The sequence below is a fragment of the Chroicocephalus ridibundus genome, chromosome 5 (assembly GCF_963924245.1).
Source record: "Chroicocephalus ridibundus chromosome 5, bChrRid1.1, whole genome shotgun sequence".
Classification (NCBI taxonomy): domain Eukaryota; kingdom Metazoa; phylum Chordata; class Aves; order Charadriiformes; family Laridae; genus Chroicocephalus; species Chroicocephalus ridibundus.
In genome coordinates this window covers 70,479,755-70,496,181 of record NC_086288.1, presented here as the reverse complement: position 1 = coordinate 70,496,181, position 16,427 = coordinate 70,479,755, and the positions used below count along the sequence as shown (strand labels likewise).

General features: G+C 37.3%; 1 protein-coding gene across 4 annotated transcripts in view; it reads left to right on the top strand.

The window, feature by feature from the left end:
• Window positions 1-16,427, top strand: part of CORIN (corin, serine peptidase) — a 143,496-nt gene that overhangs the window by 70,820 nt on the left and 56,249 nt on the right. For all 4 annotated transcript variants that reach the window (XM_063336964.1, XM_063336960.1, XM_063336962.1 and 1 more), the window contains one exon: window positions 6,750-6,931. In XM_063336964.1, the coding sequence (XP_063193034.1) occupies window positions 6,750-6,931 (182 nt within the window). The remainder of the gene's footprint in view (window positions 1-6,749; window positions 6,932-16,427) is intronic.

Here is a 16,427-nt window from a genome sequence, read left to right as displayed (position 1 = left end):
GCTTCAGTGAATATTCAATATAAAGCTCTTCTGATAAATAGCTTCTCTAAAGATACCTTATGCATATTAAACCCCCTTATTTATTCTCTTTACCCATAATATACTTCGTAACAAACTATAAACAGCATTTTTGTTTCTTTTTGCACCGTATGATTCTTAATGTTGATATGCAGCTGAAATAACTGAAGTATGAACTTTTAAGTGTGGGGAAACCAACCAGAGTTAAAAATATGTCACATATCTGTTCTTTCATCAAACTCCATCTTCAGCAAGTTTTTTTCATGAATATCCTGAAGAGCAGAATGGCACCCTAATCTGTTATAAACTGCTTCTGTGCCTGCCACTGGCGCCAAATAAATAATGGTAAGATTGCTGTAGACATGCTAGTTTATTTTTAAAATGATTGGTCTCTAAGTAGCTGTAAATAAGACTAATCAAGATGGAAATTTTTAATCATCTTTTCATCCTTCAGTAGATTAAGCAGCATGTCCATACTAAGCTTGATCATTATCCAGAAATATTTAATTTATGGATGACACATGACTGCACATTGAAACTGGGCCAAATATTGCAGTAATTGCTGGATAATCCTGTGTTTTCTGGTTTGTCAGAGCTTCTCTAGAGACTGCAAATTCTGCTTGGCTTCTTTAATCACTGTGCAGTTGTCTGGTAGAAGCCTAGTAATTTTTAAATTATTATTGTGCTGTGTGTATACCCAAACGTTTACACTGCACTGTAATATTCAAATGGTAGACTGCATAAGCTAAACAAATGAGGTGAACTTTTTGTATTTGTGATTTTTTCATATAGATGTAAACAGTTTAATATGCAGATGAATCTTCTGAAAAAAATTGCTCATCCCCTAACATTTGTAGAAGCCTTTTAACTATCATGTGTAAATATAACTGTGCAGATTTATATTTTAATGTAACTTTTTACTACTATTTGTAAAATTTCCATAGAAATTAATGATCAGTACATTGAAAGACCTCTGGAAACAATTAACCATATATTGAACTTTGCTGAGTTACATTTGAAGAAATTAGCATACTCATACTATTATTACCTGATGGCTATATGTCAGGCTGTATCTGCAGTGTGGTGCTTTGGAAGTTAATGATTTATGTGTGGTTCAAGGAGAACATGGATCATACCGAATACTCCACATTTGTATAAAACTTCATCTTAGAGTATTCAAGAATTGTTTGTAGTTTTTTTTTTTTTTAAATAGCAGTCCACTTGTACAAATCCTAAGAGCAGTATAAATTTGGTTAGCCATGGTAAACTCAAGTACACCTCAGTCACAGACTTGTTAAATTCAACTAATGTTCCTGCTATCACTTATTTGGAAAAAACCCAAAAAGTCAGCAGAATATACTGCCTTCAAATTACTATTTGTGATCATCAGGTATGCTCCATTGAACCAGTGGGAGCCATTTACAGTTAATGAGGTAGAATCACTGCTTGTGTTTCTTTTCACTGTAATGTAATTTTGTAGTGTATTGTGTGTTTTCCTAAAAAATAAATGAAACATGAACTCTAAGCATATCAGTCTGAATAAATTAAATGGCTAGCGTCCACAAATAGATCAAATCAATACTCTGTGTTAGTTATGTGGCATCTTATTTCTTACAGGTATTTTGGAACTCAAGCTCCTTCCATAGTAAGTAGCGGCTTTTCTTTTGGCATGTTCTGCTAAGGAGCCTCTGTTAAACCAGTGGGTCTGCTTATGTGAATACCTCTACCCAGATGTGATTATGCTAATATAACATGTTAGAAGTAGTAGATCAGTTAAAAATGAAAAGCTAAAAGCCATCCAAAACCCTAAATGAAAGTGACTGGAGACAGTTGCTCGTCTTGCAAAATCCCCTTTATTTAGGGAGTTTCTGAGGCTCCGGTCAGGAGGTAGTGATGTCTCCTGCAGAGCTCTTGCTGTGCTCTTTCTTTCTTTCCATATAGAATAGGTCCTGTAAATAGCAGAAGAATGTTTTAGAACATCTTTATCTGAAGAGTCATTACAAGTCAGATAGTAAGCTTTTAATTTGCCAGTACAATGTGCAGAACTAATAAGTGGCAGCTCTTCCTATCATCAGGAGGGACCATTTGTTCTTAGTTTTGTACACAGCCAGATATCTGCTTTATGGCACTGAAATCTTCTGCCTTTCAACACATTCCAATCTGGTGGTGAAAATTACTATTTTAGAATCTATCTGCTTTTTTCCAGGCAAGAAGTAAGCTGCCAACTAGGAAGCTGCAAGAGACAATCTTAGAGATAAAGGTCCTGATAAAGGTTTCTGAGATAGCTTCAATACTGCAGCATGTAAAGTGTATTGGGTTGTAGTCCTTAACATTACCTGGAGAATGTATCTCTAAAGACATCTATTTTGAAGCAGTGGTTCCAGCTAGAGTAGGTAACAATCTCAGTAACAACACTGGCAGCGTGTTCCTCTTGTTAGCTACTAAGCAGAGAAAGGCAACCATGCTGACTTCAGAATACGTATGCAAGTGCATGTTTTGCTTTACACCAATTTCCTCATGTTACCACTAGTAGTCACACAGCTCTGGCAGCTTTTTGTTCCTTGCTTGTGGAGTTTGCTGCCGTATCACACGGTTGCTAATAGTATTGTGTTTTTCTCTATTACTGTAAAATGAAACACTAACTTACTTGTGCCTGAACATGGAGTTCTAGCCACATTTTTAGGGTGGGCAGATACAACCAAGAGTCAGACACAAAGAGAAAGATGATATGATCTAAGTGGAGTGCTAGGAAAAATATCTTTTTTGTGGCATTATGAATGGTTGTCAATGAAGCAAAATTGCATTTGCTAAATCCCAAAAGGTTCTGCAGTAATTTAGATATAAACTGCAAAAAAAAGGTGTTTAAAACTTAATCAGTGTAGGGGTAAGGGACAAACCATGTTAGATGTGGTATGTGGGTGGCCTCTAAAGGTGGCCTCGATGTGATGATGCAAAATGAAGTGAAGGCTGACAATGATCCCCAAGATGCAAACCTGAGTGACAGATTGACTAATTTCTTGAAATAGCCCTTTGTTCCTTCTCAAACACGAAGGAGACTCTGTATCCTCACAGTAAAGAATGTGGTAAGGATTCGGAGTCATGCATTTACATTTTTGCAATAAATTAGCCATTTCAAATCTGGCAGCTTTCATTAATGACTAGACTTTCTATAATCTACTTTAAGTAAAATGATACCTCGAAGTGTCTGTCCATGTGTTTGTGCTTTTATACGTATTTATTTCTGAAACTTCAAATGAAATACCAGAATACTGAGTTGGTCTTGGCTATGCAATTTATTTTCTTTTGGGTAACTACTTCTGTAATAGTTCTTTAAGTTGTTTCCAAATTGCAGTAACATCAAGAATTTGCAATTCGCCCAACATTCTGAAAAAATTCAGTATATGCAGTTAAACTTCCTTATTTTATGTTAGTTTGTGATATTTCTTTCTGTGTTGTTCTCATTTTCTATGTGAATTTCCCTCAACAGACCCAATTTAAATAACTCAAACAGTAAATAGCTTCATTTTACTGAAACTGTTCGTTGTTACCATGATATTCCTTGTCTCGTCAGTGGAGCAGAAGTATGTATTATGTAAGATTATGTATTCAGGGCTTTATCTAGTTATGTCTTGAAAACATGCAAGGATGGAGACCACACAACCTCTTTGGATAACTTGTTTCACTCCCTGACGAATTTCATGCTGAAAACGTTCTTTATATCCTGTCTGAACGTCTCTTGTTTCAGCTTATGTCAGTTGTTTCTCATCCTCCCACCAAACAGCGCTGTGAATGGCTAGACTCCATAATTTCCCCATGGGTCCTGAAGGGTGTAGTGGTTGATGTTACCCCCAAGCGGCCTCTTATCCCAACTGTAGGCGTCCAGTTCCCTCAGCCTGTCCCGCAGGTGAGTGTCCCAACCTCTGACCAGCTTGGTGGCCCTCCCCTGGATTTGCTGCTCTTTATCAGTGTCTTTTCTGTATTGGAGCAGCGAAAAGTGGACACAGTATTCACATGAAGTCTAGCAAGTGCTGAGCAGAGGGGGACAATCCTTTCCCATTATATACTCATGTGATTCAGGCGGGATACTGTTGGCCTGCTTTGCTGCCAGGATACACTGCTGGGTTATGCCCAGCTTGCTGCCTACCGAGACCCCCAGGTTGTTTTCAGCAGAGCTGCTCCCCAATCAGTCAGTATCCAGCCTGCATCTTTCTAGGTTCTTTCTTCCCAAGTGCAGGACTCATCCTTGTTAAATTTCATAAAGTTCTTCTTGGACCATTCTTCCAGCCTGTCTATGTCCCTTTGAATGGCAGCTTTACCAGCAAGTACATTGATTCCCTCCCACAGCTTGTGTCATCTGCAGACTTGACAAGAGCACACTTGGTCACCTCTTCCAGGTCCTTGATAAAGATGTCAAACAGGACAGATCCCAGTACTACACGTCTAGTTATTTTATCATAACAGTCAGTCAGGCTGGTCAGCCATGATTTACCCTTGATAAATCTATGCTGACTGTTCCCGATCATCATCTTCCTGTGCCCAGAAATGTGTTCAAGGAGGACTCGCTCTGTGATTTTCCTTGGGACTGAATCAGGCTGACCAGCTTGAAGTTACCGAGCTTGACCTTTTTGGCCTTTTTTTGAAGATGGGTGCAACATTTACCTTTTTCTAGTTGTGAAAAACCTCCCCTGATGTCCATGACCTTTCAGAGATGACCGAGACAGGCCTTGCAAGAGCACTGAACAGTTTGCACCCTTAGATACAGCCTCTTGGGTCCCATGGGCTTGTACGGGTGAAGTTCTCTCAAGCATTTCTGAATGTGTCAGCTGTTTCTGTAAGAGAGCCATACTTAACAATTACAGGTATTTCTAGGTCTCTGTACATGTTGTTCCTTCCACTGAGAATTGGTTGACATTTTCCACTTCAAGCAGTTTTGTTTCCTTTCAGAATATTGTGCCAAATCACCTTCTAGGTCAGTGTAATGTTTGTTTAGTTGAAATTCACTTCAATTACATCACTTCCTCTGTGGAATCTTTCTGGAATTTAATGGTCATGAATCATGAATCAAGTATGGTATTGGCGGCGACAGCTCACAATTACGGGAAAGGATATAATTGTTTAAGTACAAGTAACTCTCTGATTATCTTTGTTTACAGTGCTGTTGATGATCTGAGCAGATGACCCTGAAGTTATAGACCTTATAGTGATAGTGAAGTTATAGTGAAGACAGCGGACATTCATGACTGTATTTCTAAATTAGATAAAAAAATTAATAAAACCCAAGGCACGCCTTCCCAGTCTTGGTGTTCACTGTTTAAAAAAAAAAAAAAAGTTGTCTAGAATAAAATATTTTATTATAGTCAGAAGTATCATTAAGATATAATAAATGCACATTAAGTTGACATGTTAATCATATTTTAAACATTGCATATTTTAGAAATTCATCATTCTTTTTTCCCGAATGACAAAACATTGATTTCAAGCTAAGTAAAAAATTACAGTTTAGGTCATATTTTGTAATAAAGCAAAGCCAGCAATGCATAATAATGCTTTAAAAAATAAAAGACATTTTACTTGCAAGTCAGAGTTACATTTTTTCATTATATACTTAGGAATAAGTGCCCCAATTTTAATTATGCCTGAGAAAACTTGAACTGTTTTAAATGTGAGTGAGATCTTTCCTGCTTAGAGCACGTATGCAACTTCTGCTTTTTGGTCGTTGATTCAGAAGTTATGAATGTTCATTAGCTTTCCAGTCTTCTGCTGGTGAATTTTTATAATACTCTAAGAAATGCTACAAGCACTACAGTTTATTTGAGGAAGGAGTCCACACATTGAGGAAATGTAGTGATGGGGCATTGGGTACTTGTGTGAGAGATCTTTTTTGCCACTTACGTGTTCTTTCTGTTAACTCATCCAGAAGGCTGACATAGTCTTCTGACAAAGACCACTCAGATGTCTTATCTTTCCTACTGTATATTCAGGCCTTTCTTCTTCCTAATTTTTGGTAGTTATGACACACTCTCTAGCTCTAGTTAGTAGATGCCACCATCTAGCTGCGTTAGTGCTTCTGCTTTCCAGAAAGAAGATCTGGGTCTTTTTGGCTTAGCAGTCATACGGGTGAGGAAAGTGTTTGGATAGGCTGGCAGTGTGTCTCATTTGGGCTGCTTTGCTGTGCGTGTGGACTTCCAGATGCAATTGCTCCTGCTTACTGAGATGCTTTCTTTCATTGTGCTCCAGCAATAACTTACATTACTCTGTTTGACAGCTCTCTTAGGTAACGAAGTGCTCCCATATAGTGTAAAGTGGTTGATTTATAGTCAGGTTTTCTTCTGTGTTCATGTGGTTTTGGCCGCTTATCAGACCAGTCTCCAGCCAAACTGCGTTTTTTTGGGTTTGGTGCTGAGTTCTCGCTGATAGCCTTACACAACAGCTTAACTTCATTTAGGCCTACTTGCTGAGCTCTGCTTGGACCAAAGTTCAGTTAGTTCAAACAGGAGGAGTGCATCAGTCTCACTGTGTTGAGCTTGATTTGGGCTTAAATTCAGCCTGAAAGCCAGAGCTGATGCCACCTTAGTTGAATAATGAAGATTTGGCACCTTTTTGGTGTAGCTCTGTAGAAAGTAAAATTCTTCAAAAGTGTTTGTTATTACTTTTTTCTCTTTTTAAAATGTTTTCACAATCTTGTAGAGTAATAATCCTTTGTATTTTTGTTCTCTGTCTCTTTTCTCCAGTCGAGGCCTGTTGCCCTGCAGGACATTTTGTGAGGCAGCAAAAGAAGGCTGTGAACCAGTCTTGGGTATGGTAAATGCTTCCTGGCCAGAATTCCTGAAGTGCTCTCAATTCCAAAACAAAACTGAAAATGACACCAGTACAAGGGTATGCTTCTCACCACACCAAGAAAAAGGAAGGCAGTGTATGTTTCCATTCTTAATTGTTACACTATGTTCATGAGTTCGTATTTAATAATGTATTTTTTATGTGTAGGGAAAGCTCTGGGATGAAATTATTATTTCTGGTTCTGTTATTATGTTCCTTCATGTTACTGTGATAAAGTCTAGTTGTCAGTTGGTTATGGTTTTGCTGTGCTTTAATTGTTTAGGCTGAATTTTTTTCCAACTTGTATTGATTTGAGGCTTTTTTGTTTTGCATCAAAAATTCTGAGCTGGCTCATATTCAGCCAGGTGTCAACCAACACTCCCAGGTTCTTTGCCACCAGGCAGCTTTCCAGCCGCTCTCTAAGGCATTTCCATCTCCTCAGAGCTGCTGCTCTGTTCTCTAGATCCAAATCTAGGTGAGATCAGACCTGAGAGCAGGAAGCCTGATTCTGTTTTCTCATTGACCCCGTTGCTGGAGTTCTTTTGCTGGCATTTGAGAGTTTACTGTTGATGAGGCATCGTCCCATGAGCCTAAGTGACAGAGGCTTGTACGGTCCATCTGTGGATTCTAACTTTGTTTATGACTTCTGTGTGACAATAAAGAAGAAGAAATGGTATGATGAAGACTCTTTTTCAATTTTGTTTAAAAAACCTAAGAAGTTATACACTCAAAACTACCTTAGAAGAACAGTGAGGTTATACAGTGTATCTTTGAATGTTAGATAATGCTACAATTAAGTTTGTTTGTATATCCTGGGTTATCTCCTTGCGCCTTCTGAATAAGCGTAATATTATAGCCTTAAAATGTTAGATCAAATCTTTTTACCAGTTGGATTCTCTCCGTCTGTTAGGGCATGTTTTGAGGGGTCATAAATTAAAGGATGCTGCTGTCCATACCTACCTTCACCGGTGGGAATATTTGTAATGGCTGAGGTGGGGAAATACACAAAGAGGGATTGTGTTTTGTTGAAGGCAGTTGAATGCTTTCCAGGAAAACTGAACAGTATCTACAAGTCTTTTGTAGAGTTCCTGTGGGGTTTTGGGCAAGTTGCTGTATTGAAAGCCACTGGGAGCTGTGTTTTAACCATATGATATATGCTAAATATGTTGAAAAATTACATCTAATAGATCTCTCCAAATGGGAACTATAAGCAAGTAATTATACAAATGCATATTTTTTTCCCATGCCTCAACTTCCCTTTGTAAAATGAGAATGAAACTGTCCTTGTAGCTCGCAAGGATTTTGTAACCATATGTGTGTTGATGCCTTTGGTACCATAGTAATGAACATCATTGGAATTAGGAGTACAATAATTTTGTCTTCATGGCAGGTTCAAATAATAAATAAAGTAAGAGGCTGTAGCATAAATACATAGGTATGGTAAAGCGTTGTATGCTGAGCAGTGAGAGTAACTAACAATGAGCAATGAGCAACTAGCATGTCATTAATTGAGCACACTTCTACGGGGCACAGAATGAGGTAGAATTCTGAAAATGCAACCCAGAGACCTGAGTTTCATGCGTGTGTGGTACACAGACTGAATACAAGGTATAATATAAATATGCCTATAAAATTTTGACAAATTATAGCTGGCCAAAATGTTCAAAAGCCCCACCAAATCTAGATAGCTGAACTTTTAGATCAAGCCAGAAGAGATTGCTGACTTCTGAAATTTCCAAATTTCAGAATATCTTCTGGCTAAAATAATATATTTAATACTGCCAGACAAGCTTATTAGGCTAGTGCCTCATTGATGATTCTTCTGTAATCCGTATGGCAGGATTTGTATCTATCTGGTAGCAAACTGCATATATTACAGAGAAGAACATAGTGGAAGCTTGCTATTTCTCACTAGGGGAAAATATCCAGAGCCAGTTGTGAGACACGCTGCCCCTACCTGTCAGGCTGTGGAGACCTGGGCTGCTTAATGAAGTTTTGGCATACTGTTGTATAAAGCAAAAGGCATTTTTAATTCATATTTTCATGAACTACTGTGCATGATGCTTGGATGTGAATAGCTTTCATGTAGAAAGATAGACAACAGAGAATTTTTTGTCTTTTCTTATTGAAAAGAATGGTTCCAATGTGATTCCTCTGTGACTGAAGAAGGCCCAGGTTCACTAGGCTGTTTCTCCTACAGAAATAAATAATGCTGTAGTTGAATATTTATTTCTGAAATTTGTATATTTGAAAGAATTTACATCTCTGAACGCAGTAGAACCAAACAGCAGGGGTTGGTTCACTATTCCAATCCTTTTTTACTTAGCGCTCAGCCCAAAGCACTCTTCACGTTCTTCTCAGGGCTCAGTTCCTGGAAATTCCAAGAGCGTGTCCTTGACATATGGCTGCTTATGTCTCAACTTTGTGGTTTCTTGTGGGGACTAATGCCTCCAGATTGCATGCAGTGAAACCCTTCCTGCCCACACCTGCCTTACATATAATCTATTTTGTATGATGATGTAATTCTCTTTTGGGGCTTTAGTTATTTCTTGTATTTATCAAAAAAAAAGGTGTGGCTGCTATACCTGCTTGGTTTAACACAGTATCACCCAGTCCAAACCAAAATTTTCTCTTGATTGTTTTTGTCTGACTGTGACTAAATACTCGTTATCCTCCACATTTTCTGAATTGAAAATTACCACTCCTCAAAAAAATCCTTGAACCTCACATGCCTTTCCAAGCTCTGTTGAACAATGTGTGTTGACTGATCTAGTTAGAATCTAGGGCATTTATCCTGGGGACAGTTACCAGCTTTCCTGAAAAATGTTTATTAGTTAGAATTGGGATTATCTAGTGGATATATACTTGTTCATGTGTCACTGCTGTTATTTATCTCTTTGTCTAGATATTTTCTATTTACTTTGCAAATTGAGTGCACGTTACCACTATGGAGAAATTATTGTGACGTACATTCCTGATGTGACCACAGATGTACTGAATGTACTGGAAAATCTGAGCCATGTGCCATTATAGTAAAACCATCTGAATGTACAAAATGAGCCACAGAGAAAAAGGTGCAGGTCAGTAGAGAGGGCTGCATCAGTCAGGTTGATACCCTTTCACGCAAGTGGCAAGTGAATACCAGGTAGATGAGAAAATCAGCTACTCTGAAAATAGTTTTAGGAATCCAGCTTCTGAGAGTTAAGATGGACAGTTGGACTGGTTTCACAGTTCTAATGAGCATGTAAGGGAGTGAGAAAGAAGCATCATCAGTCATTCATTCTATGTGAATCCAATAATGCATTTCTAGGAGGGAAAAATCTCAGAAACCTTCCTGGGGTCTGCTGTACATATGCCTACTCTCAGAAATATTCCAGCTCTGTTTTTCTTTATTTCAACTGTCATTGTATTTTTCTGTCATTGTATTTACTTTGACCAGCCAACACAGCTGATGTTGTTAAAACTGTGGAGAAAAAAACCACAGTAGCTTGAATGAGAATAAAGCAACACAATGAGCTGATTTACGTTAATGTGGAGCCGTCACAAGAGCCCTGAAATTATTTTTCAATTAATTTGAATGGTAAAATTCTTTCAAAAGCAGCAGTGACTATGATGCTTCTGCTCTTTATACAGCAAAACTATGTAAGCGACAGTACGGAACTGTCAGACAATGTTCACTTCTGTATTATTAGTAAAGAGGCATTATAAATGTCTGTTTCTGATAAAAAATGATGCACATGGAGCCTGAATTGCACTTCATAGGCATGAGATTTGTAATAAATAATACTATTTAAGTTATACAAAAGACATAGTCTATTAAAATTTAAATATAGAATATCAACTCTATTGCATTGTTATGTTGGATATTATTAGACTGTTAGTTCTTAAATGTAGAAAAAAATTATATGACAAAAGCCAACGAGACCTTTTTTTCTGGTGAGAAACTGTTTTTAAATAGCTGTCAGTTGTGCCAAATTATGAAAATATTTTTCATATTATTTTTTCCAAGAACAAATTTATATTTTTGTCTTAGGAGATTTTATGTCTCCACAGAATTTTTTGGTAATGTTTCAAGTAGTGAAAGTTAAATATGTGAAAGTACATTTTTTTCAGGTTCCTTTTATTGCAGATAGTCCTGTGATCACAGTTTTATTCCTATTGGAGTGAATGTTAGGGATTTTAGTCCTGACTCAGATTTAATGGAGGCATTAACTTAGGGTTTTTTTTCCCTTCACGTGAGTTTCTTAAAACATAATGCTGTTTTCTATGGTTTTTGGTTTGTTGGGGTTTTTTTCTTTTTTTTTTTTCTGAACTATGTAAAAAAGGGACTTTCCATGCTGTAGTGGTTTCTGAGTATTATAATAATTCCTATATACTATAGATGCATTTAACTATTAGTAGTTAAACTTCAAATCTGTAAAAAGGAATGAATAAAAAAAAAGGAATTATGAAAAAGAATGAAAGTAAGTAAGTATATGTATAAGTAACACATGACATTATAAGTAGCATTAAATTGTAAGTAACGCAGAACTTTTCTGTTCCATAAGACAAATAAATATTTTTGAACTTTTTATTCAGTAATTATTGCAACATTTTTTTTCAGTTAGATACAGTATTTTAATTAAGTTTTTTTTGGTTAGAAAAGTTACGGTAGTTGCTGACCGGGAAAACCATTGTGGATAAAATGGGTAATCTCCCTTCTTGGCAAAAACATAGACATTAATTATTGTACGTGTTGATGAATGCCCTGCAGTCTTCAAGGGCATGAAAGGGCTAAATGCATGTATAATTGCAGTGAGCTCTTTTAGGTGTTTGAAGATGCCACCATAGGAGCTCTTAGCCTGTTTTAAGCTGGATGAGAAGCATTTAATTGGAGCACCACATTAAGAATATTAGCAATAGTTATTAACAGTTAATGTAATGTATAACATTTTAGGATACTGTAAAAACAAAATAGTTAATAGTTAATAATAACAACTATAGACTTTAGCAGTACTTCTCTCTTATGATAGCATTGCCTTTACCCAAATTTAGCTTTGAGTTATGCAGTAGATCAGACAAACAGGTCAAACTTTCTTCTAGTGGCTGTCATCATACGTTATCTTGTCCTGCGTAAGCTGCAATAGTGGAAACACAGAAAATACTCAAGAGAATTAATGTAATGTATACAAGGAAACTACTAATTTTCTTAACCAAATATGCTTAGCTGATGCAGATCTTGTTTTGTGTTGTTCCAAGAATAAGACACCAATAAAAATTGTTCTGATACTGTTTTTTACCATGGTGCCTAGTTCCAGGATTTTTTACGCTGGTGTTGATTTAGAGAATTGCCTTGAAGGAATACCTTTGAGCAGAGATTCAAAGGTAGCATCTGGTTACAACCAGGTATTTTTCTGTTGGCAGTGTGAAGCTGATATGATACACATCCAATAGAGAATTTTTTTGAGAAAACTTTTAAAATCAGGAAGACATTATCTTTCTTTTGACCCCTGGCATTCACTTAATGCAGCGAACAGAAGAGAGAGATAATCTGTGTATGTGTAACATTGATACTAACCAGCTGCAAAAACAGCAATAGTGGAATAATTTTTGAGGGAGACAAAATGTTTTTCAGGACTGTGGTGGTGTTTCATGTGAGGAAACATTCGCAGTTGAAAAAAACATTTCCCCCAAGCACTCATTCTTTACTTCTGTTGACACTGCATTATATTTTATTATGTCTTTTGATTATTTTTTTTCTCCCATTCTGCCTCCCCCACTGCTTATCTCTGCCTGCCTTCCTGTTCTTTGCCTATTTCTGTTCCAGCTTGGAGTTTCGTAGGTGGCCTTTTTAGGCCACTTCACTTGAGTGGAAGAGAAGGGTCTTTTGTGTTCTTTCTCCCACAGTGTTTTGCATTGTAAAGAAATGGAGAAATGGAGAGTTTCTTGAGGGGAAGGAGTTGCCAGCTTTCCTTGTTCTGTGATTGTGATCCTAGTATCAAAACTTTCTAGAATTGACAGCTACAAGATGCACACACTGTAGAGCAGGGTACTTATGTTATGGGGATCAGGTGATGAAAATTTTCAGGCAAGAGAATACAGGGATTCCTCTGTGTCCCACTGTGCTATTGTGACTGTATTGAGTCAAATAAAAAGTCCATCTTTCCTGTAGGGCTGACTCCAAAAGCTGCCAAAATCAGATGCCCAGAGAAGAATAGGAGAGCAAGGCAAGAATATGTGGCAATACTTTTCCAAAATACTCCTGCCTTGTCCATCTGTTTGAGATTCAAGGACTTTTCTGTAATTTGTTACCCACCATAGATTTTTCTTCTGTTGATTTGTCCCTTTGTTTCACGAATCTGTGTACTACATCGTATCCTGTTTCAAAGCGTTACAGCTCATCTGTGCATTGTATGATGAGAACCACCTTTTGGTTGTTTTAAAGGCAATTTTATTTGATATCTTCTAGTTATTTCATAGCATTAGACAGTGAGTGTTGTCTCCATTTCAAAAAACAATTAGCAGCACTTTTCATGGTCATTTTCATAGATATACGGTGCTTTCTCTGTTGCTATACCTTGAAATGCAATCTTGAGGATGGTAGAATAATATGTTTGTTTCAGTCTGTGCTATCTGCAGCTTTCCAGGGACCTGCCCACATAATCTTCTATAGATGGCATTCCAGTAACCTAGCTGGGAAGTGCCGCACATAAATGGCTCCTGAGAGACACTTTTGATAGTACACCAGACACAGGTAAAATAAAGCACATTTTGCCACCAGTGGTGGTTAGTCAAGGATTTTGGAAGCTTTTCCAGATTGTAAACCTTTCTGGGAAAGGTCTAAAACAACCAAGTTTCTCTATTGGCAAGGATTGCTTCTGTTTTCTTTGGGTTCCTTTTACCTAACATTGTTTCTTCTTCAGGAGTTTGGGTATGTGAGTATTTGCATGATTATATTAATAAACATGTGAGTTATTGACAGAGGTATGAATAATTAACATTTCTCAGCACATTCCCTTATAATAACAGCTTTAAAATTTTTAATAATTTTAGCAAATTTGAGTGGTATGGTGCATAATTTTTTAATTTCAGACATCTATTTCAGGCTTTATTTCTTCTGCTGCTTTGTTTCAAACAGTCTCAGTATTTCTGAGTATGCAGCAGTTTGCCTGTGCTCAAGAAAGTCTTATAAATGGTTGCATATCTAAATCCTCTAGGTTTCAGATCAAATATCGAAATTCAATTTTCAACAAAAGCCTAAGGCAAGGTTTTTATAATTTGCATTAAAATCTGATCTTTGGAGGTATGATAGAATTGTCAACCTTCTGAAAACCTCTTCTTGCACAAGCCTGGTAGAAAGCAGAAGGTACGTTCATTGGAGGTAGTGTTCACAGTGTGTGTGCTCTCCTTGCCCTGAACACTGCGCTGGCTGGACCAAACATACCCAGTCATCACCTGTTAGAAGGTGAGATTCATTTTTCTTAAAATTCCTTCTGATTGCTCTGGGTGCTAAAACTGAGAGAAGGAAAACTGATTTCATTCTTCCTCTTGTTTGCATGTGATGTACAAGAAGAATAGGAAGATATTCCCTTTAATAAGAAGAAATGGAGAATTGGATTAGGACGGAAATCGGGATGAATAGGAGCAGAATAGGATAGAGATGTATCAGGAAGGGACAGTCAGAATGATTTATAAGTGCTTGAACACACTTCTGTTCGCTGCCCAGAAATGAATATGGGTCTCCATAATCTTTGCTCTTCTGATCTGTAGGAAAAGTGGTCAGATAAATATCCTTCCCGTTTTTTAACTTTGTTCTCCCAGGCCAAATTGGCATATTCACAGAGAAGGTAGAAATCCGTCATTGTTGCTCCCTTAGTACCAGTGAAGATCTGTACTGACGGCAGAGATCTGTAAGACAATCAAGATGGTTCCTTTAATGGTTCTTTTTGATCTATTTATGCTGTTTTCTTTTTTGAACATGCAGGAAATTGCATAAAAGCCCAAGTTGGAAGAATGTAGGATTTCCAAGTCAGTTAAAGTTGCCTTTCCAACCTCAGACAGTCTTTCTTGTATGATGAATTACAATCTTTTGATTATGTTATCATATTCTATGGTATGTGGGATAAACATATCATGGCCTACAGGGAACCAGAGCCCATATTGAGGAAAGTTATTGGTTCTAGGGCCGCCCGTAAGGCTTACTGGTCGTAGCAATTGGAAAGTGCAATGCATAAGGCAGGGAAATGGAGAAAAAAAAGATCAGCTCATAATAAAGAAAATGTGATGTTATAATATCAAATGAGATTCTTTCCCTGTCACTGTTGCAGAGACCATGTGTAATGCTGAGCAAGGCACTGGGATCAAAATTTTCTCAACTGTTCTTTGCACATTTGCAATTAACTGAGCACTTCATTTGTATAGCAACTGGGGCGTGCTCTTGCGTCTGCAAGTAGAGGTAACAGGAGCTATGCTTTAAACATGTAAAATAACATCAATCTTTACTCTCCAGAAAAAAAAATAATTACTTACCGACATGTCTTAGATCGGACAACTGAAATTATTATTCATTATTTCTTATAACTTTCACCTTAATATATCAGTGCCTCATTTTTTTCCCCCTGTAAGATAAGAATGTAGATGCTATCTAATCTTACGTTGCTGTTAAGGCTACTGTATTTTGCAGTTTGTAATACTCTTCCAGAAATGGTAGAATAGAGGTGAGGTTGTAACTCTTCAGTTAGAAGTTAGGAAACATGTCCAACCACACAGTGGGGAGTGAGGGACCCTGCTGAGGAGTACATTATAAGGGTGTGCAAAAGGATGCTGCTGGTGGTTTTGCCCTACCTTGCTTCTGACTAAGAGGCGCAAATTAGTTGAAAAATTGTGTTCTAAAGTCTCATGTATTTTGGGCAAACCTTCTTTAAAATATGTTGCACAAGTAGCTTTCACTGCAATAACCATGGCCCCATTACACAACTGGATAATAACGTTTTTGTTGCAAAATCAATTGCTGCCCAAATGGATAGTGCACCTGGGAATATAATAGAAAAGATTTTGAAATTATTCACATATGTTTTTATTGCAAACACATTTTTCATACAAGGGGGTGCGTGTCTGTTGACTAAGTCTAAATTACCCTGTTTCTTGGGGATGATAAAATTATATTTCAGGCTTAGAAAAGCATGTAAATATGTTGAAAAAAATAATCTCTTGCTGCCAAAAGTTAACCATAAAAATGAAGGTGCTGAGAGTGTGTGGGTGTATTGACTGACATTATGCAAAAGACAGGACTGCTATGCTAGGACCACAAATAAAATTGGAAATCTGGATAATTAATTGCATCTAAAGTCAGTGCAAGCTGGAGCTATTTGTCATTTTTTAAAATCACACTCTGCATGTTTAGGCATGGCTGGTGCTCAGTGGTACATCACAGCATCTGCTGTGCTCCTAGTGGCTCAGCAAATTGTGAAGAATATCACTTTGCTATAAAGAAAGGCTGATCGTGAGCAGAAATTATGATATCCTTTAGCCCCTTTAGTCCCAAGGTCAGATTTAACAGGTGTAATAGTCTTTTCATGACTGCCTGTTGAGTTCTTTTAAAATGGGTCATTCAC